This window comes from Ambystoma mexicanum, chromosome 11 (genome assembly GCF_040938575.1).
Source record: "Ambystoma mexicanum isolate Mex_15411 chromosome 11, UKY_AmexF1_1, whole genome shotgun sequence".
NCBI lineage: Eukaryota > Metazoa > Chordata > Amphibia > Caudata > Ambystomatidae > Ambystoma > Ambystoma mexicanum.
In genome coordinates, this window is record NC_090934.1 from 1,194,708,902 (window position 1) to 1,194,732,015 (window position 23,114).

The 23,114-nt window shown below is 49.7% G+C and overlaps 1 protein-coding gene across 1 annotated transcript in view; it reads left to right on the forward strand.

Annotated features, from left to right (window-relative positions):
- Positions 1–23,114, forward strand: part of LOC138505118 (mucin-3A-like) — a 1,277,237-nt gene that overhangs the window by 770,917 nt on the left and 483,206 nt on the right. Inside the window, exon 9 of the mRNA XM_069625417.1 lies at positions 22,448–22,503. Coding sequence (XP_069481518.1) covers positions 22,448–22,503 — 56 coding nt within the window. The remainder of the gene's footprint in view (positions 1–22,447; positions 22,504–23,114) is intronic.

Below are 23,114 nucleotides of genomic sequence, written 5' to 3' on the forward strand. Positions count from 1 at the left end.
CTGATCATGACAGTGGCCATGCATTACCTCAACAAAAAGGTGGGTGTGTAGGGTCGCTCACTCTGTGCAGGGAGGTGATGCAGCTCTGGTTCTGGGCAATACAGCAGGGAATCTCACTCCTGGCAGTTCATCTGGCCGGAGAGGAGAATGCGGCAGTGGATGCTCTGAGCAGGCAGAGTGCGGTCTCCCACGAGTGGTAATTGGCTCAGGAAGTCCTTCAGATCATCTTCGCCCTTTGGGGACTCCCTCAAGTGGATCTGTTCACGACCAGTGCCAACCGGAAGTGCAAGACATATTGCTCAAGGGAATTTCCTCCGAGAGGAGCTTCAGGGGACGCATTTGGTGTGGATTGGTCATTCCCACTTCTGTAAGAGTTTCCTCCGGTCCCCGTCATTCCGCAAATCCTAAGGAGGTTGCAGAGGTTCGTGTCCCACATAATCCTAATTGCTCTGGATTGGGACAGGAGAGCGTGGTACACAGACTTTCTAGACATGTCCATCTGTCCTCCATGCAAAGGGAATCTGATGAAGGGAAAGCCGTTTTGGCAACCGTGGCCAGATGTGACGGTAGTGACGGATGTTTCCCTCACAGGATGGGGGCTCACGCCAACGAGCTGACCGCCAGCAGTCGTTGGTCTCCGTCGGAGTCCAGACTTCACATAAATCTTTCGGAGCTGAGGGCCATCAGGATAGCTCTGAAGGCTTTTCTGCCGTTTGTGTGCAGGAAGTGTCCTAATCATGACAGTGGCCATGCATTACCTCAACAAAAAGGTGGGTGTAGGGTCGCTCACTCTGTGCAGGGAGGTGATGCAGCTCTGGTTCTGGGCAATACAGCAGGGAATCTCACTCCTGGCAGTTCATCTGGCCGGAGAGGAGACTGCGGCAGTGGATGCTCTGAGCAGGCAGAGTGCGGTCTCCCACGAGTGGTAATTGGCTCAGGAAGTCCTTCAGATCAACTTCGCCCTTTGGGGACTCCCTCAAGTGGATCTGTTTGCGACCAGTGCCAACCGGAAGTGCAAGACATATTGCTCAAGGGAATTTCCTCCGAGAGGAGCTTCAGGGGATGCATTTGGTGTGGATTGGTCATTCCCACTTCTGTAAGAGTTTCCTCCGGTCCCCGTCATTCCGCAAATCCTAAGGAGGTTGCAGAGGTTCGTGTCCCACATGATCCTAATTGCTCTGGATTGGGACAGGAGAGCGTGGTACACAGACCTTCTAGACATGTCCATCTGTCCTCCATGCCGTCTTCCCCAAATAGAGGATCTTCTCTCACGCGAGGGGGGAGGGGGGAGGGGGGAGGGAGAGGGAGGGAGGGAGGGAGGGAGGGGGGTCGGTCGGGTTCTCCATCCAGAGGTCAAGACTCTCAACCTTCACGCTTAGTTTCTGAAAGTTTGAGATATAAGGTTTGGGACCTCCCAGATGATGTGATGGAGGCCTTGCTTTTGGCCAGGTATCCGGCAACCAAATCCCTGTACCATTGGTGTAAGTTTTGGGACTGGTGCAGAGAACACAATGTCTATCCTTTCCAGTATTCCATTCTGATGCTTCTTTGTTTCTTGCTTTCTTTGTCCCACAAGGGTCTTCAAGTGGGTACCGTTAAAGGTTACCTGCCAGCGCTGTCTATTTTCAAGCGCTCGTCTGAAGAATGTTCTTATTTTAAGATTCCTTTGATTACCCAGTTTCTAAAAGGGCTCCTAAATGTGTTCCCGCCGTTCCCTTTTCAGGTGCCGGTTTGGGATCTGAATCTAGTCCTGAAATTCTTAATGGGTGCTCTGTTTGAACCTTTGCATTCTTGTCCTTTGAGACTATTGACCTTCAAGACAGTTTTCTTAATTGCAGGTGCATCTGCTCGCAGAGTGAGCGAGTTGCAGGCACTTTCGCCAAAACCACCCTCTACTGTGTTCCACAGGGATATGGTTGTACTGAGGCTACGCCCTTCCTTTCTACCTAAGGTAGTGTCTGAATGTCATTTGAGCCAGAAGGTGGTACTTCCTGCTTTCTATCCTCCTCATTCTGGTAAGGAAGAGGAGAGACTCCATAGGTTGGACCATAGGAGAGCTTTGAGCTTTTATATTGCTAGGATGTCCAGGGTCAGAGTAGACAACCAACTTTTTGTGGGTTACACTGGACACCGATTGGGCCAGGCTGTTGGCAAACAAGCCTTGTCCAGGTGGATTATCCTCACCATTGCTGAATGTTATAGATTGGCTGGCAAGGACCCTCCGGAGGGTTTGCGAACTCAATCCACCAGGGGCGTGGCTACATCCACACAGCCCTACAACGGGGAGTTCCTGTTAAAAATATTTGATGCTGCAACGTGGTCTTCCATCCACACCTTAGTCGAGCATTACTCCCTGGATACTTTCCATGGTCAAGATATGGCCTTTGGTAAAGCAGCGCTCTATTCTGCCATTTGATTGGGTATATCCAAATTCTTCTCCCTCCTCCATTCTCTGATACTGCTTTGGGAGTCTGTCAAAGATGTGGACTATGTTAGAGGACAAAATCCATTCGAAGAACAAGTTACTTACCAACTGGTAACGTTCTTGCGACTTGATGTTTCTCCATTGTATTCCACATCGCCCTCCCAACCTGCCCCTCTGACGAATTTCCCATGCTATTGCAGCTTAGGTTCCCACAAGGCTATGTGTAGTCATGGAGGCTTGGTGTGCGGTTATTGCACACGTTGTGGAGGGGAAAAACATCAACTGAGGCTATGGGTGCCGTACATCCTACTTACAACATCCAATGACGTCCCCCTCTACGGAGGCATTCGAGGGACTTTGACCCAACCCCATCGACGCAAGGTGCCCTCTGCCGAAAAATGTCCAAAGCAGCGCAGCTGTGGACATTACATGTCAAAGATGTGAATAGGTTGGAGGAACATCCAGTCAAAAGAAAGTTACTAGTTGGTAAGTAACTTGTTGTTCTCTGTCCCCCAAACGTTATGGATTGCATGGGTGTTCACTTTTGTAACACTATAAAGCCCAAGTTGATTGATCCATTAAGTAACATTTGTACGGGCAACTATGCCATAGTAGTATATGCCATAGTATACAGGAAGCATTTTCAACTAATGTGTGTACACTTATCAGGTTAATTTAAATACAGTATGTATGTTTCGAAGGGATTGTGTCCTCCGACGTATTCCTTACCTTAGATATCTCTTTCCAGCTTTGCTGGCCTTGGAAATTTTTTCTCTAGAGGGCGCTGCGCGTCGACGTCCGCCGAGTCGATGTCCCTCGACAGCCGCTGTGTCGACGTCATCCTGCCTATAAAGGCCGTGCGTTGCTCAGTTCCGTTTTTCCGCGCTTACTCAGTGCCTCAGAATATCGTTGCTCAGTTTCGTAGAGAATTATTCCATTTTCCTCGAGATATTCGATCCATACTCGATGGCTTCCTCGTCTGAACCGACGACCCCTCGGTCCGGCTTTAAAAATTGCCGAGACTGTGGAAAAAAGATGTCGCTGACGGACCCTCACAGGGTCTGTCTGTGGTGTTTGGGAGCTGAACACCATTGTTCGGAGTGCGAGGACTGTATGTCCATGACAGCTAAGGCCCTGAAGGAGCGTAGGGGGAAGCTGGAAAAAGGTAAGACTTCTAAAGCTTCTTCTTCCTCGACGAAGTCGAGACATTCGTCTCCTCGTCACCATTTGCGCTCCAGGTCTCGAAAAGGGGTCCCACCACTCCTCGAGATCGAAGCACTCGAAAAGGAGATGCCGAAGATCCCCTTCTTCGTCCTCTTCCTCTGTTTCACCTAAGAGAATCCCTTGCCCCACGAAACATAATTCCCGGGCTGAATGGGAGGAATTCCGAAAAAATATGATGAGCGTCTTCGAGAAAGCGGCCTCGACCCCCTCGAAGACTGCCGAGAGCGATGCTCTGGTCGAAAGACCCAAAGGTCCAAAACGCCGCGAGTCGCAGCACCCGGCAAAGGAAGCTTCTCGAGCGCGTCACGAACCCTCGAGTAAAGCAAAAACCTCGAATCCTTCTTCGAAGGTTCCGTCGACGAAGGTTCCGTCGACACCGAGGTCGGTGTCTTCGACGCCGTTGTCGAAGGGACCTTCGACACACGGGTCTGTCGAGCAGACGCCATCCTCAACACCGGCGTCGACGCCAAGGAAAGTCACGGTTGTGGCGCACCCAGTGGCTATTCCCAGGTCTTCGATGACGATGTCGTCGAGATTGTCGATATCCTCAAGCAGAATTCCGATTCTATCGAGGACTTTGAGGCCTCCGCCTTTGTTTTCGACGCCACGTTCGAAGCCTTCGGGGTCGATGACATCGTTTTCAAGGCCGATTACAACAAGTTTGGCACCCTCTGCCTTGGAGGTGGGTTTCACACCCTTTGTGAGCTCAGACCAATTGAGAACAATGTCCTCAATTATGGAAGAGGGAGAACTGTCTGACCAAGAAGAGACATTTGAGTTGCACGGATCTGCAACCCCAGTTCAAGAGGAGTTATCCTCAGAGGAACGCAGATTAAAGGAACTCCATGATTCCTTACATGTGGCAAGTGGTTTAGACACTTCCCCAGAGGTGGAGTTTGCTAGGCCAGACCCGGGGGAGCATGCTGAAACCCCTTATAGAGCCTTAATGGCCAGGATTACAGAATTTATGGGGTGGTCAACACCTTCAGACTTTCCAACAGGATGACCTCACGGATATTCTTGATAAAGGTCCACAGGAGGATCCTGTAGTACCTTTTCATAAAGCTCTTCAAAGAAAAATGACGAAATGGGATACCCCAGATGTCGTCCCGGCAGTAAATAAACAGTCTACTAAATACAGGGTATCTTCTGCAGACCCTGAGTTTTTGTCCAAACACCCATCCCCAGAAAGTCTGGTGGTACAGGCAGCATCTTCTACTGACATCAAGACTGCTTACCCTACCGTCCCACAGGACAGGGACGATAAAAAATACGATGCTATGGCTAAGAAAGTCTTTTCGGCATGTAGCATGGCGTTAAAATCTATTAATGCTACTTGCACCCTTGCTAGATTTAGCCATACACTTTGGGAGTGTGCTTCTACAGCGGCTGACTGCATCCCGGAGGGAGAAGAAAGGGAGGCGTTCCTAAATATCATAAAGGAAGGTAAAGACGCTATGTGCGAATCCCTCCAGACGGGCATTGATTCGGCTGACAGTATCAGCAGAGCAAAGGCGGCAAGTACAACAACCAGGAGGTTTGCTTGGTTGAGAAAGTCTGGTTTTGCCCCCGATGTGCAAGCCAGGCTCTTGAACATGCCATTTGATGGCTCTTCTTTGTTTGGGGGAAAAAGGCAGATGACAGTTTAGAAAAACTGCAAACATCAAAGGCAGCAGCAAAATCCCTAGGCGCTGCAATCCGTCAGACACCTTTTCGTCCCACAGGAACCTCTGCGAGAGGCAAGTCCTTTCGCTTCTACTCCGCATTCGGAAGAGGTAGAGGACGACCGGCTCAAAGGGGACAAAGAAGAACTACCCGAGGTGGACGGGGTAGATATTCAAAAGCCGCAGCAACAGCAGGTGCCTCTTTACCATCAACATCTGCATCAGCCGCCCCAAAACCACTCTGAGGACTTCCCTCACAAGACACCTGTAGGAGGCAGGTTGACACAACATCTGGCGGAATGGCAGGCTATCACGTCAGATGCTTGGGCATTGGAGACAGTTGCACTAGGTTACTGCCTGCCTCTACTACGCATTCCTCAGAGTCATCCACCGGGGATCAGCTCTCAAAAAGCTCCAGATCCGCTCCTCTTGCAGGAAATTTTAGACCTGCTAGAGAAAGGTGCTATAGAACCGGTACCTGTAGCGGAGAGGAACAAGGGCTGGTACTCCCCTTACTTTCTCATACCAAAGAAAGCCGGAGGACTGAGACCCATCTTGGACTTGCGAGAATTGAACAAATTCCTCAGGAAAGACAAATTCAAGATGGTAACTCTCTCTCAGATCCTTCAGGCCCTTCAGTTCCAGGACTGGTTGGTATCTCCGGACCTTCAGGGCGCTTATTTCCATGTGCCAATCCATCTCAAACACAGGAAATACCTGAGGTTCGCAATTGGCAACTCTCATTATCAATTTCGAGTGCTGCCATTTGGGCTGACCTCCGCCCGAGGGTCTTCACCAAGTTAATGTCGGTAGTGGATGCAAGTCTAAGGAGGGAAGGGATTCACGTCTACCCCTACCTGGACGATTGGTTGATCAGAACTGTATCTTCGGAACAAGCTCAGATCCAGCTAGATCATGTTTGCCACTCCCTTCACAGACTGAGCTTCTCCCTCAATTTAAAGAAGTCACAAATGATACCATCGCAGAGACTCCAGTTCATCGGAGCAATCCTGGACACTTCACTGGGAAAAGCCTCGCCACCAGAGGTGAGGGCTCAAGATATTCTACAGATGGTCACCAAGTTTCAAAATGCCCACCGTCTCCCAGCCTTCGACTTTTTGAGGTTGCTAGGCCTCATGGCATCCTGCATTTTCCTAGTGCCAGAGGCCCGCCTGAGAATGAGATCTCTCCAGTGGGCACTGAGAACTCAGTGCTCACAATTCTCAGGGAGAATGACAGATCTTCTTCAGGTTCCCGACAGGGTGGCTCGAGACCTTCAGTGGTGGGCCTGTCAGGAGAACATTCTGAAAGGAGAGCAGTTTTGGCAACCTTGGCCGGAGATAACAGTAGTCACGGATGCCTCACTCACGGGGTGGGGAGCCCACGCCAACGACTTGACCATCAGCGGTCGTTGGTCTCCATCGGAGTCCAGACTACATATCAACCTGTTAGAGCTGAGGGCCATCAGACTTGCGCTGAATGCTTTTCTGCCATCTGTACAAGGAAAGAATGTTTTGATAATGACGGACAACACAGTGGTCATGCATTACCTCAACAAAAGAGGAGGCGTAGGATCACTACCTCTGTGCAGAGAGGCGATGCAGCTCTGGTTTTGGGCAATCCAAGAAGGAATCTCTCTATCGGCAGTTCACCTAGCCGGAGAGAAGAACTTGACAGCCGATGCTCTGAGCAGGCAGGGCACAGTCTCCCACGAGTGGGAACTAGCGCAGGAAGTCCTTCAAGAGATCTTCGCCCTTTGGGGAACCCCTCAGGTGGATCTGTTCGCCACCAGTGTCAACAGGAAGTGCGATCTGTTCTGTTCAAGGGAATTTCCCCCGAGAGGAGCTCTGGGAGGTGTTCATAGTGGACTGGGAGTTTCCACTCCTGTACGCGTTTCCACCGGTCCCCGTCATTCCTCAAATGATCAGGAGGTTGAGAAGATTCCGGAACACCATGATCCTAATTGCCCCGGATTGGGCCAGGAGAGCGTGGTACCCGGACCTTCTAGACTTGTCCATCTGCCCTCCAATTCGACTTCCACTCAGAGAGAATCTGCTCTCACAGAAGGGAGGTCAGGTTCTCCATCCAGACATCAAAACCCTCAACCTTCACGCTTGGCTTCTGAAAGGCTGAGGTACAAGGATTGGCACCTCCCTGATGACTTTATGGAGGTGTTGCTTTCGGCAAGAAGGCCAGCAACAAAATCTTTATACCGCTGCCGTTGGAACAGATTTTGCAGCTGGTGTAGGGAAAAGAGTATCGATCCCTTTTCATGTGGTACACCAATGGTTTTGTCCTTCCTACTTTATTTAGCGAATTCTGGCCTTCAGGTTGGCACCATCAAGGGCTATCTCGCAGCGCTATCCATCTTTAAGCGCACTGCGGAAGAACCATCCTATTTCAAGTTACCCTTGGTAATACAGTTTCTAAAGGGGCTAACTAACGTTTATCCCCCAAGACCATTCCAGGTTCCCCTATGGGATTTAAATTTAGTCCTAACTTTCCTGATGGGCACACCTTTCGAACCACTCCACTCTTGTTCGTTAAGATTTCTTACCCTTAAGACTGTTTTATTAGTAGCACTTACGTCTGCTAGAAGACTGAGCGAGTTACAAGCTTTCTTGTAAACCCCCTCATACAATCTTTCACAAAGACAAAGTTGTTCTGCAAGTGAAGCCTAATTTCCTCCCAAAGGTGGTTTCTGAATTTCATATCACACAGAAGATTACCCTTCCATCTTTCTATCCTCCTCCCCATCCGGGGAAAGAGGAAGAGAGGTTACACAGGCTGGACCCAAGAAGGGCTTTAAGTTTTTACATTAGTAGACTGGCTAGAATAAGACAAGCAGACCAGCTGTTTGTAGGCTACGCAGGTCACAAGCTGGGGCTACCGATAACTAAGCAGACCATTTCCAGATGGATTATTTTAGCCATTTTGGAATGTTATAAACTGGCAGGAAAAGAGCCCCCTCAAAATCTTAGGGCTCATTCGACCAGAGGTATCGCAGCTTCATCGGCCCTCAAAAGAGGAGTGCCGGTTCGAGACATTTGTGCGGCTGCTACATGGTCGTCCGTCCATACCTTTACACGGTTGTACAACTTGGATTCCTCCTCCAGTCAGGAAACTAGGTTTGGAAGGGCAGTATTGCACTCTATTCATCAATAAAAGGAAGCATGAAGTCAGTACTCCCACCTCCAATAGCGGAATACTGCTATGGGAGCCTATCTAAGATAAGGAATGCGTCGGAGGATACAATCCCTTCGAAGAACAAGTTACTTCTTACCTTGTAACGTTCTTTCGATGGGATGTTCCTCCGACGTATTCCTTATCGACCCTCCCATCCATCCCCGCAGTACTACTTCCCTTGTTGTTGCAGTTTACGCTCCTTCAGGGTGATTAGTTGAGTCCAGAAAGAATTATTGTGGGCTACAAAACGGAACTGAGCAACGTACGCTGCGCGCGGCCTTTATAGGCAGGATGACGTCGACGTCGATACGGCGGCTGTCGAGGGACATCGACTCTGCGGACGTCGACGCGCAGCGCCCTCTAGAGAGAAAAGATTTCCGAGGCCAGCAAAGCTGGAAACAGATATCTAAGATAAGGAATACGTCGGAGGAACATCCCATCGAAAGAACGTTACAAGGTAAGAAGTAACTTGTTCTTCTATCTCCCTTATCCATGTCTCAAACTTCCAGACCCCTGCTTACCACTCCTGATCTTCCCTTATTCTTATTCTACTTTACTCATTATCTGCCTTCGACACAATTGGTCACTCTTCTTCTGACCCTCACTGTACACTGCTGCGGGTTGCGTGCTTGGGACGGTCACGTAAAGTGGGAGCGGCCCCTCCAGAGATGCAGCCTTGAAGCCTGTCTTTGTGGGGAGTCCCTGGGATCATGTTGGGTTCACCAAAATGTTGGAGAAGCCCCTTAACGCTGACACCAGACACAGAATAGAAGCCACTAGGGAAAAAGGCCTAGCACACCTCTTGCAAGGAAAACAGTTTTATTTCCACAAAAATAGAAAAGGTGCCTGCAAAAAACTCTGCTGCCACGGAACATTCTGCCGAAATCAGTACGAACAACACTTTATGAAGGCATACAGTGCCGTCAGTGACGCAAGTTACATAGTGTGCAAATAGAAATGGCTGGTTGGTCAAGACCCTGTACATGGGCTACCTGCTCCATTAGGGACCAGGAGATTAGTCCCACCCCCCAACTGTCCATCTTCCACGCAGGCTCCTCCTTGTGCATCACTAGGCATAAAGCTGCAACTAATTGGCAATTATGTGAAGAAAAACAATACTGCCTCTCTCTCTAGCATGATGTGCACCCGGTATTGCAAACATGTACTAAGAGGATACTTCAAGGCCATTGCTTCCAACAAACTGCAGCTCGATTCCAGAATTGTTCGTGCCCAACCAACCAAAGTTTCCCAGCCTCGTTTTAGCCATGTCATTTTATACCTCCTAGCACCTCACAAATGAGGCAACCTTATGGCGAAGGCAACTGATTCCTGTTTTCAGATCTTTTCTGATCAATTGGGGGTATGACAGTTTTATGGTTGGTGGTCTGCGAATAACTAGTATCTTGGAATGCTGGGGGTCTTGGGACTGGGGCTTTTGGGTGCTATTACTTAGCGCTGGGACAGGAAAGGTCAGAGGCTTGTGCCCTCTTGGGAGCTCTTTTCACAGTGAGCTCTCAACCCTCTTGTGGCCTTGCAGGGTGCATTCCTTCTGGGATACGAAATTTTGGCAACATGGGACAGTGAAGTGTATGAATCTCTGCAGCTCTGTCCTTTCTCACCAGTGCCCAAGTTACAGGGGGGTAAGAGCGAGTGGGGAAGTGAAGTGTATGTCTCCGTGATGGGAGAGTGTGAAAGGGCCAAGTGGATTTTTAAAATATATATATATTAAGGAGATTACGAGAAAGAAAAGGAGTTTTGGATCTTCTCTGAGTAAGGGGAGAAGGTGGCGCCATTTTTTATTTTGATAAGGATATAAATTGTTAAATAAGAGCACCGTCATTCCACAAGGTCCGACATGCCATATCGGAGACAGTGCAAACACTCTAGGAATTGGGATTTTCCATAAACTACAACAAATCTTCACTGCAGCAATCGAAAATGTGCTTTTCCTAGGGGATGCTTCGCTACACAGGAACAGAGTGCGACCCTCCTTGCCAAGGATAAATGCATTGCTCATACTAGTTCCGACGCGTAAGCCAAAAAGGTTAGTCTCATTTGCAAGTTCATGTACTTGTTCAGAACACTGTCGTTGTTTATCCCCCTGATCCCAAATTGCAGGCTCTAGATGTGTCCCCTGCAACAGTTTGTAGCCAGAATCTGGTCACAAGTGTCCGGCTCATGGGAGGACAAAGTCTACATCACCCCTGACATTGCCCGCAAGCTACAATGGTGGAAGAACAAACACAACTTGACCAAAGGGAGCCCATTCCAGGAACCGGACCTGAAAAAACGATGATCATGGATGCATCCATGACAGGATGAGGGGCACACAGGGCAGTTCGATGGGCTCTGAAGTCCTGCAGGGGAGCACGGTAAGAGTACTAACCGACAACACGACCACTGTTTTAAATCAGAAAACAAGGGGGTACAAAAATCAAAACATTATCGCAAGAAGCTAAACGCATCTGGGAATGGGCGATAACCAACGGCTGAGTCTTCAAGCTTTTCACCTGCCAGGAGTCCAGAACAGCATATTGGACAGCCTGTGCAGACGATAGTCTCAATCTCACGAATGGGAGATTAACCATCGGCAGCTGCAGATAGTATTCAAGTGGTGGGGTCGGCTGGACATAGACTTATTTGCGCCAGCCAGCACCAGGAAGTGCCCAGTTTCTGCCAGCAGAACTCAGCAGAAAGGCTTCAGTGGAGACGCGTTCTCGTTCCTGTGGAGGGGCCGGTTTGTTTATGCATTTTCTCCCATTCTGATCATACATCGAACAATACAGAAAATCATGGCTCATCCGTGCAAAGTAGTTCTCATCGCAACAGATTGGCCAAGTCAAACATGGTACTTCGTCCTCCAGCAGCTGCTGGTTTTGTTCAATAAGACTACCGAGGCATCCACACATCTCTCAAGATCATGGTAGGATTTTACACCACGATCCACGCTATCTGCAGTTAACAGCAGAATTTGAAAGGTTAGTATTTCCAGAGGAATACAGGAAAGTCCTAGAGTCAGGAAGGGCACCTGCTACAAACAGGTCATGTAGGGTCAAGTGGAAAAGATTCTGTGAGTAGTGCCAGGGGCAAGGCACGTTACAACCGCTTTGTATAACACCCGAACTGCTACCCTACCCATTGTTCCTAGTAAAGGAGCCCTCAGCCCTACTTCCATTAAAGTCCATGAGGTGGTTTTTCCAGATAAACAAGGAAAAGAAATTAAACACCGTTTTTAAGTGACCGGCTACTTAAGCATTTTGTGGAGGGACTGTTTCGGGTCTTCCCTCCAACAAAACGGACTCCCCCAGAATAGAGTCTCAATGCCGTACTTGTGGGATGTATAAAGAAGCCGTTTGAACCGCTGGCCATTGCCTGCATCAAATATGAATCCTGGAAAGTTGTCTTTTTAGTGGCGATTACATAGACTAGAAGGGTCTCAGAGCTGCAAGCACATGGTCAATGATCTGCATCTATGTTCCGGAAAGATGAGTACTACTAATGACCAACCCAAAGTTCATACCAAAGTTACCAACGGATTTCTTAAGAACACCAGCACAGTGCTGCCCACATTTTTCTCACAGCCAACTAGACGAGCAGAAAGGGCGTTGCACTGTTTGGATGTATAGAGACCCATCAAGCTCTGTTTGCACAGGACAAGGCTGTTTAGGAAGTCAACGCAGCTCTTTGTGCCTTTCGGTTTAGCAAAGGGAAAGCAAACAGTGTGGCCAGATGGATCAAGTCGGCTATTTCTGCGTGTCGTGTGCAAGCAGGAAGGCTGCTCCAGGGTACTCCACAAGCACACTACGTGAGCCACTGCGGCATTAGCTGCTCTATGGGCAGGTGTCACTGTCATGCGCCGCCTGTGGTGTCTATGGAGATTGATAGATATGGAGACTATGGCGGCTCCGCTGACCATTCCGCGAAGTCTTTGCCGCAGTTCGGTTCAGTGGTCTAGTTGATTTTCAAGAAGGCCACCGCCACTCTTTACCAGCATCCTTAAACGCAGCTGTGTGTTGCAACCCGTTTCCTCAGGTTAGACGCTAGTATGTTTTTCTTTCTACCCCGCAGTCTCCCGCTACTCTTCAGATCCTTTCCTCTTGGTGTCCTGTCACTGCAGTGCCTCCTTTCCTCCCTCTCTCCATTCCACTTCCGTCAGTTGGTTTTTCTTCCCCCGTTTGTGCCTTTTCATGCACACTGTTCCCTTCTCGCTTCTGTTTTCCCCACACAGCTTTCTCTGTCACTTACCTGTTCTTAAGGATAACAGTTTGAGCATTTAGGTTCCCTCTGCAGCTATTCCCTCATTCTCCCTCTCTTGGCATTCTCCCCCATTCTCACCTGATCCTCGTGGGTGTCATTTCTGGGGACCGCTAAGAGTTTTTCCCCTCATCATTGGTCTGCTGATACCTGACCTTGCACTGTACAGAGGATTCCCTGGCACATCCAGAAGGTGTTGTGCTTCTCCTGCCACAAAACTGAAACCTTCAAGAACAGCTTCTTGCTCATTCCACCTGGAACACACTGCTATTAAGATACTCAAAGCTCAATCCGGTTTCCAGAGTTTTTTGCCACAAAGCTTTTTCCCTTACTGGGGTTGGCTTCTCGGAGTCCCCACTACCTGGATTGATTCCACAATCAGGCAAAGTGACCTCCGGAGGAGCTCGCCCTTATCTCTTCGACAAGAAAGAAAAGAAGGCTAAGAAGACTGAACTAAGAAGAAGGAAGGGTGAGGTACCAGAGGATTCCTTGGAAGATCAAGGTGAGGAGGGCGTAGGGGGAAGAATCCCTGGCAGATAACATGTACATTTAATAGATATTACTGTTTGGAAAAGCAGCACGCAGCAGACGTACAAATGGTAACAGCGGTTCTGCAGCATCTATTTCAATAAGCTAAGAGGCCGTTTTACCTGCCTACGACCACCGATTTCATACTGCTTTACAATCTTTTCACAGCATGTGAATCTATGACCGATCCAATGCTGAAGGAGTACGTTGCTAATCTCTAACACCTGTTCTCCACTATTGGTATGTTTCATAAATTCACATGCGCCCTCCTTCCACCCCGGCCAGGTAAAAGGCCCCAGCCTACTACAAAATCCAGTATAACTGGTCCAAGAGATTTGGCGAATGGTCTTGTAGATCTGGCCACACAGACGACTTCCAAGCTGGCTTCACAAAAGGGTCAGACACATCTCCCCCAGCCTTCCTCTTCTCTTTATTTAAAAAAAGCGAACACCCTGCAAACTAAGACAAAGATCCATCTGGCTTTTGTCGATTATTTATTATTTTTTTATTTTTTATTTTTTTTCCCCAAAAGCTTTCTACAGTATAAACAGAGCCTGCCTATGGAAGAAGCTTCAGCACTGGAACTGCCCACCAGACCTACTTGAACAAATACACAAGTTGTATTCAAATACTTCAATTAGAATACGGCTCATTACGGGAGGACTTCTGAGCAAACAAATCCTGACGGGTAGGGGTGTAAAACAGGGCTGCTCCCTAGCCCCAGCATTCAACTTGTATATCTCGGACATTGGTAAATACATGACAGTTTCCCTACAAAAATTGGCAGAATAAGAATCACACACCAGTTAGATGACCTGGTACTTTTGGACTTTACCGCAATTGGCCTACAAAGGCAATTGGGCAGACTGGCAAAATACGCTTCAAAGAATGATCTGAAAGTCAAAATCAATAAAACATAGATACCATCAAAAGAGGCACGAGATCAAAAAAGTTCAACTGTGCTTATTTGACAAATGTATGCAGAAAAAGGCTCCAGTAATGCTAACCTGAATTAAAAATGAAGTGGAAAGGAATGAGCATGCCACATTGTCTAACTGGGGAAAAAACTGCTGAAGTTTACTGAGGACGCTGGAAAGCTCGCTAGAGGAACTCCAAAACTATCCTGCGAAAATAAGTAAAAAACCAGGGGCCGTGGACTGGATCAACACTTTAGAGGGCATTGGTAAATACAAGCTACATAAGATTGTGGCAGAAGAACTAAGAAAACATGGTGAGATTCTACCCTACCTCAAAAAATGTCCCGATCCGGCTATCAGAGGGCAGTTATGCAGATCTGTTTTAATCTCTGTAAAATCGTGGAAGTGACCTCCCTGCGAACTCCGTTAGAAATGGAAAAACCTGAGAAAACGGGCAGATTTTGTGGTGAAAAAGATGTATGTTAAAATCTTTCCCATCTGTTTACAGCCTGCACAGCTCCTACACAGGAATGTCACTGTACTTTGAGAACCACCTGGTAAAATAGGGTCACGGAAGTATGGTGGCAGTGCCTACTGAATGGATCCCAAACCAGTCTGATAATAGCAGTGGTGAAATTCTTTAACACTGTATGGGTGCTAGACTTAATAGCGACAGGAAGGCACTTCCTGGCCATTCCTGTGAACTTCTAGTATTTTGACTTTGACCTCTGATGAATTTGATAAAATAGAATTTTGGAGGTTTTGCTAAAAATTTTGTTTAAACTAATGTTGCAAATACATATTTTCTTTTAAAAGAGCTGGTCAGAATCTGATGAAGGGTGGGTGGGAGAAGCCTCACACTCGATGTCCCATTGAATGGGGCTAGTACACTTATAACGAGGTGGATAGCACCCAACATTTTATTTCAAAATATATCTATAAGGTGACTGAGGATGCCCACCTTGTCGCCGGAGAATATTCATAGCATGTGAATCGTTGAAAGATAACAGTGCTGGAGAACAGGAGTTGCAGGTAAGCAACTTACTCCTTCTTACTATGTTGTCACCTGCTCGTTGAATTAACAGAAGCGGAGATTGCCGTGTGATTTATGACCCTTTTATTATCAGCCGCCAAACACAGGACAGCACATAGTCCCAACTCTACGTGGGCCATTGTTACCTCACAATGGCAGCACGCAATCAAATTCTCCTACGCTCCCCCTGGGAGTATACAAATGTTTGTGCTGGGTGGCGGGGTTGACCTCATAATAACCCCCCCACAACCCCAAGGTTTCCTGTCGGGCTGTTAAGTCCCTCTCATCGGCGGTCCCAAAATTACTTCAACACCCGTGTGAGACTCTGTGCAGCTCCATTGCTTTTGAACGTTTGGCGGGGCTCCAGTTTCTCATCTGCTTTTCATTCACTCCCCTTAGTTGCGGCTGTGTGCAGGACCGGCCCCTGCCTCCTCTGTCGGCAATCTGCAGCACTTGTCCCGGGCATTCAGTAAGCTCACACAAATGCTTCTGCAGCATTGCTCTCCCTCCTTGTCTTTTTCACGCTCTTCTCCAGCATGGGGTCTGGCATGGATTCACATGCTCAAGAATATTCCCTGTTGTCAGGCTGGGAATTCTCGGTAAAGAAAAAATCTGTTTCAATTTCGTTTCTGAACTGTCTTTCTCCTAATAATCCATCACTGGTCTCCGGGTCATACTGGCCCCAGCCAATGACTGCCCTCTACCTAAGCCCCTCCTCTGACAGCCATCTTCAGATTTTTACCACACGTTCAAGTGTTGGGAGTCCTCGTGCTATAGCTCTCGAGCTTCTACTACGTATTTTGTTTTTTCAGAGGATTGTCTCTATTTTTTTCGATCAATTGAGCCTCAGGCTCCCCTGATCCATCATCCGATTAACGGGGACCCGTTTTTGGAAGCTTCTACGCCCCTCAAGGGCAAATTTTCGGCGAACTTCACTTCTTGGAGGATTCCAGACCATGCTTGTGGCCTACTCTGCGTGGACATAGCCGAAGACAAAGGAGACTCGACGCCTCTGTTCAGGATCTGCCCAGGATGTGGACTACAGAACGTCTTCGAGGATGGGCATTCCCGGTGCCTCTACTGCCTACACTCAGACAAATCGCATGTGGAGGTGGCCTGTGCTTTCTGCAAGGACATGTCTTCCCGCACCATGTAGGACCATCGCAAGCGGCTCGCTGAGTGGCTGGAGACAAAGAACCCAGCGGCAGGTGAGCCCCAGCAACGTTCTTCTCCCAAGAGCAAATCTGAGCAGTCTTCTAAGACCTTTCAGGGCGCTCCCGCGACTGGGGCCCAACAAAAGGCAAAGCACCGCAAGTCTGCAGGCACCGGGAGTGCCGTGGGTACAGGCTCCTCGGTAGCCAGGCTGGGCGCAGCTTTGCCAATGCAGTCAACTACGAGCCAAAGCTCTGGTTCAGCGAAGAGAAGGAAGTCGGAGCAACCGGGTAAGCTTCGGGAGAAGGCCTGATCGTCTCAGACAGCGAAAGCCAAGGGGGAGCGAGGTGCTGACTCCCCCCCCCCCCCCCCCACGGTGAAGGCCTCAGACGCGCCTAAGGTAGTGAAGGCCCAGGTTCACCAGGCCAAAGTCTATTGAGGGAGTAGTGGCATCCCTGGTGAAGGCCTCGGATACGGGTTCCCAGGAGGCAGCCACCAAAACAAGTTTTTCAGTGCCCTCCCGGAGGTAATCTTCATTCGTGCCCATTGAAAAGACTCCTGTGAAGATGCCTCTCATCTTGCCGAGACCGTCGCCCCTGGCAGAGAAGAAGGTGGGTGCGCAGTGGTCTAGCTAGACTCGGAGATCTCTTCTAAGGAGGTTCTTTCGGGCCTGACAGTGCCTGAGAAGAAGGGCGTCGAGGCTGGGCCCTACAGGAAGTACCCCAACGAGACGGATGAGGAGAGCGACGAGGGAACTGATGAGGAACGGCAGGGCGGGGAGGAACTGGACCCCAGGCCACTCCCGTCAAAACCGCCTCCACCACCGACGGACAGGTCGGAAGACATCCTACAAGCCCTGCACATCCTGTGCACAGAGATAAGGACAAGGCAGCCCATGCCCACGGGCAACCCGGCGCCTGGACCATCGGAGGATCCGCCAGCTAAGAGAAGAGTCCATCCTCCTCCACCGTACCACCCCTCCCCAATATCCCCTCCGCTGAGGGACGAGATTGAGCCAGATACGGCGACGACAGGTACAGGTGACGACGATCGGTACACAGGGCTTCTCCCCCCGATGAGATCAAACCTTCCATGCCATGATCTCCAGGGCCTCTGTACTGTTCCAGCTCAACCCCGAGGAAAAGGAGGGTGTCCTTTATCAGCGACGAGATGCCAAGAGGAAAACCGTACTCTCGGTCCCGCTGTTGGACGACATCTGGGACGAAGGGCTTTCCCTCCTGAAGAACCCATCCTCGACCCGGGCAAAGAGAGACCAATATGAGAAGAAATACCGGGTTCCAGACTCTGCACTGATGTGCCTCAGAGCGCAGCCGTTCCCGGACTCCGTGGTCTCTGCTGCAGCCGAGAAGAAATCTGCAGGGTCAGCGGCATCGACTTCCACTTCTCCACCAGACGGAGAGGGGAGGAAACAGGGCGCCATGGGACGACATGTCGTCTGCGATCACCATTAAGGCGACCAACGCTCTCGCTATCGTGGCCCACTACGATAGGGAGCTGTGGTTCAAAATCGCCCCCCTCCTGGACTTCCTCCCAGATGACAAGAGGGCAGAGGCCCTTGAAATACTACAAGAAGGTGAGGTGACTTCGGACCATGCCATCACGGTGGCCACGTACATCGCCGACACCGGCTTCCGCCAGATGGGCAACGGCGTTTGCCTTCACTGGCGTGGTTGGCTCAAGGCCACCAACTTCCGTCTCGATGTCCAGGCAAGGGTACTGGACATGCCCTTCGACTGAGACAACTTGGAAATCGTCGGCGCCAAGGGGCCCAAGGTGGCACGGCCTCGGCGAAGCAGGACTGAACCAGCTGTGATGTCGGGGCCCCCACCCAAGCACTCCGGTGGGAGGCCGGCTGGCTAACTGCGTCAGCGTGTGGAAGTCCATTTCCACCGACCGTTGGGTGCTGGATGCCCTGGATCACAGACACACCCTGGACTTCCAAAGGAAATGTCCCCCTTTTCCACCCGTGCCCAGGAAAGAACCACATTCCTCAACTACTTCTGGAAGTACGAGCAATGATATAGAGCTCGTCCCGAAGAGGCTCAGGGGCTCCAGAGTATACTCACGGTACTTCCTCGTTCTATAGAGGACCGGCGGTTGGCGGCTCATTCTAGATCGCCGCCGCCTCAACAAATCTATAAAAATCCCAGAAGTTCTGGATGGTCACCCTTCAGCACGTGCTGGGGCAGCTGGAGGAAGGAGACTTCCTGTTGTCGCTGGACCTGGAGGATGCATACTTCCACATCCCCATACACAAGGGGCATCGAAAGTTTCTGTGTTTCGTGGTCCAAGGGCGGCACTACCGATTCAAGGCCCTTCCCTTCGGTTTGAAGTCAGCCCCAAGGGTCTTCAAGTGCCTGGCACCGGTGGCGGCACAGCTGCGCCTGCAGGGGATCCACGTCTATTCCTATCTGGACGATTGGCTTATCCGAGCTAAGTCAAGGGAACTTGCCGTCGAGCACACAGCGAGGACCGCCTGCCTGCTCACGGAACTGGGGTTCTTGATAAACTATGCAGTCTTTCTTGGGGCCATCGCAGGACGCTCAGTTCCTGGAAGCCAGACAACACGGCGCGCTTGGCCTCACCTTCGGAGGACAGAATAAAAGCCATCCTGGGCAAGGTACAACGGCTGTTGACCATGGAAGTTGCCTGGGTGAGGTCCATCAAGTCCCTGCTCAGCATGATGTCGTCATGCATCTACCTCGTGTGGCTGTGCAGGCTGCGGATGCGGCCGCTGCAGGAGTTCCTCGACGCCTGTAGGATGCAAGTGGCGGGAAGCTTCGAGGACAAGATCCCCCTCAAGATATTCCGTCGAGCGATTCAGTGGTGGGGTGTCCCCGCGTATCTCGCGGCATGCACAGACTTTCAAACCCCAGCGCATCAGGAAACGGTGACGACGGACGCCTCTCTGGAGGGATGGGGCGCACATAGCGGAAATCTCCACGCAAGAGGCCTGTGGCTCCCAGAGTTGAGGTCATTGCACATAAACGTTCTGGACCTCCGAGACGTGTTTTGGGCCTTCAAGTCATTCCTTCTAGCCCTGAAGGGCAAGGTGGTGTGTCTTCACCGACAACACCACTACAATGTTCTACATTCGGAAGCAGGGTGCACCAGATCCCCGGCTCTTTCCAAGGAAGCGCCGGACCTATGGCACTGGGCCGTCGCCCAGAGGATGTTCCTGGTACCCTTTCAACTAGCAGGAGTGAAGAACACAGTCGCAGACTCGCTATGCAGGGAGCTGCGCTCTTGCCATGAGTGGGAACTTCGGCAGGATCAGGTGGACTTACTGTTTCGACGATGGGGCGATCCCCAGATCCATCTGTTTGCGGCGACGACCAGGCAAGTGCAAGAGGTTCGCCAGCAGGTTTCCCCAGCCAGGGAGCTTGAGGGATGAGTTCTCATTCCCCTGGGACGGCCTGTTTCTGTATGCGTTCCCGCCATTGCTTCTGCGACTCATCAGTCCACTCAGACGGTCCTGGTGCAGGATGATCCTCGTCGCACCGGCGTGGCCGAGGCAGATATGGCACCCGGACCTTCTGGACATGTTTTCGGAAGACATGACAGCTGTTTGTGAACTTTGGACCTGTGAACCAAGGGAAGGCCCTCTCCAAGGCTTCCCTTTCCAGGTGGCTCTCCGGCTGCATCTCGCATTGTCATCGATTGGCAAACCGACAGTTGCCGGGCCGTCCGAGAGCCCATTCGACCAGAGCGTTCGCTGCAACTACAGCGTTCCTGTCTGGTGTGCCCCTGCTGGACATCTGCAGGGCTGCTACGTGGAGGTCGGCGCACACCTTCACGAGATTCTACTGCATCAACTGCGATTCCAGGGAGGAGTCCAGAGTCGGCCAAGCAGTGCTACGCAACCTGTTCGCTTGAAGGCAAGCCTGGTGAGGAGGAAAGAGATGCTTAATGTTGAGTTGTTGAAATGCTTAATGTTGAGCCTTGCCACCTCCGGTGGTGTTGCATGTGTGTACTGCTATGTATTCTTGTATTCATGAGCATGTGAATCCATGCCAGACCCATGCTGGAGAACAACAGTTACAGGTAAGTAACTTGTTCCTTCCGTCTCCCAAAAGAGAAATAAAAAACTCCTTTCATTAATTTGCCCCCTTCAACCTGGCTTCTGCACCTGTTGCCACTGCCGCTGCTCCGCCCCTGGTCAGCCCTCCCTTCATGTGCCTGCAGCTCACCTAAGGCTGTTCTCCCCGCTCCCCTTTGTTCGTTGGCCCAATGATCCCTGCAAGCTGTTAGCAGTTACTGTTGTTTCCTGCAGGTGATCCTTTGCAGACCCGGGAGCATCAGATACCAGATTTGTCACAGATGTGCTCTTTGAGGCAGTGTTGTCTGTCGTCGTTGACCCCAACGGCAAGTGACCAGCTGGGATGTGAAGCCCTCGAGGTTCATAGCGGTGAGCCAGGTCTGGATGTCAGGGTGTTTGTTGTTGTTGGTCAGCAGTCGGAATTCAGTCTTGGAGGGGTTGAGCTTCAGGTACATCAGACATCCACGACGATCAATGAGAGGCAGGCTGTGAGCTTGTTGTCTTCGAAGGATATCTTGCAGTAGAGCTGCATGTCATCTACTTATTAGTGGATGTTGTGTTGAGCGAGGAGGGTTCTGTGTGGTACCATGCAAGCACTCAAGATTATGGGACAGGGGATGGAGCCTTGCAAGTCTCCACAGGTGATGGGTAGATTTGATCTGGAAGAATCTAATTGTACAAACTGGTGGCGATTGGCAAGGTCTGATTTAAACCAGTTGAGGACGATCTCGCTGAACTCCATGCGGCGATGTATATCGTTGGTGATTGTCCGGTGGTCCATGTGTCAAATGTCACTGAGAAGTAAGGAGAACCAGGCGACAAGGATGACAATCAAAGAGTTTAAGGGCACTGTCAATCACCTTGATGGTAGCCATGGTCTGTGCTCCATCTGGATCAGAAGCCAGATTGGAAGAACTGAGGGGGTTGTTGGCTTTGATTGTTGGAGCAGTTTTGTGGCTACTTCTTTATGAAGGACCTTACCTAGAAAGGGAATATGGTTGATGGGGAGATATTTACTGAGGACATCAGGGTCCAGTGTTGGGTTCTTGAGATGTGGGAGGAGTTGTTCCTTTTTGAAGCTCGAGGGAAAGGTGCCTTGGGTTAAGGAGCTGTTGATTTCTAGGTAAGGCAGGAGTGCTTCATTCAGAAGAGTCTTGAGAATGGAGGCAGGGAGGATGTAGTCTGCTTTAGGATGTCGCCTTGAAGGATGCTAGAATGGCAGTCTGGTCTTCCATAAAGAGTGCCTTGAAAATTGTCAAGGTAGTTGTGGTTTTACGAGATGGGATGTGTAATATGTGATTGGTTGCGACGCTTTTATTTGTGTTGGCGGATCATGGTGATCATGTTGATGGCAGTGGATACTTCGATGTAATGCAGTCCGGGTGTATCGGGCAGTGGGTTGATCCAGTGCTTGATGGCTTTGAAGGGGGCTCTGCTGTCATGGTTGGCCTTGGCTTTGGTATTTTGGTGGTAGGTGGCCGTGGCATAGATGCGAGGAAGGAAAAAAAGAATATAAAAAACGAATTAAGTATGTGAGAACAGTGCTGCCACTTAAACATGCTCGTTCCATGACAGTGAGGGGGAAAGCAATGGCGCTTGGAAGCATATGTGAGAGAGGGATACGTGCTGGTTGTGCCTTAGCCAGTACCATCCCCATAAAGCACCATGTCCCACAAATGACAAAGGGAGCCTACTTACTAGGACTTAAAGTAGTCAATACAGTGAATAACTTGTTCTTTAACAAATGGTGTTGCGTGCAGCCTCTTTGTGGCCCTTTCCCAACTGAAAATGGTGCAGATAGAACAGCGTTTTCTGAGATGCAATTGCCCTTTCAAATCGGGTGATGAGTAGAATGTAAGAAGAGATGGTGTGCAAGAAGGAAACATTTCATGTGAATGCTGGTAGTGTTTGAAGATGGTGGAAATTCATTTTTATGACATGTACTTTCTTGCCAGGTCCAGTACTTAAGTTCCCATCCGTTCTCTTTTGAAAATAATGTCTTAGGTTTTGGACATCCTGAAGAGTAGTCTGCTTTTGCAAGTGGTGCTTCGCGATGTGCTGTGAGTATTTCTCATTTTCATTCATTGGCTCTTTGCTTGGGGAGGGAATTGGTATCTAACAGATTAAATCATGATTTGCATGCAGGAGTTTTGGGAATCATAATCACTTTATATTCCTGTTAAAGGAACCGGACTCCTGAATGGTATTTTTCAACCGTAGCCCTGCCACAGCACTGTCTTTTTATTTGGACAATTCTGTGTTGCTGCTTAGGATAAACTGGCATAGTTTCTAGAAACTATTTGAGTTATAACTTGCTTTTGATTTTGTGTATCGGTTCCTTTGATAATTTGATGTTCATCTGATAATGTCACTTTGAATTCATTTGATCAACTATGTAATTGATTTATTGAAAAGTGAATGATGCACCCAGGCAATTTGTAGCATGGAGGCCTAGTAAAACTTGGTCAGTTTGGCATTCCAAAATGGATGATGATAGTGGTCCAGAACTTGCCTTACCAATGCAGCTTCTGCTGGAATGGAGGAACCTTGATGTGATGCAACGGAATGTGGTGTAGCTGTACTCTTTCAAGGTTTTTAAAAGGCTAACTGCGACTCTTGGATGCTTGCACCGGTTTAAAGTGACCTGCGAGGTCTGTGGAGATGCAGCATT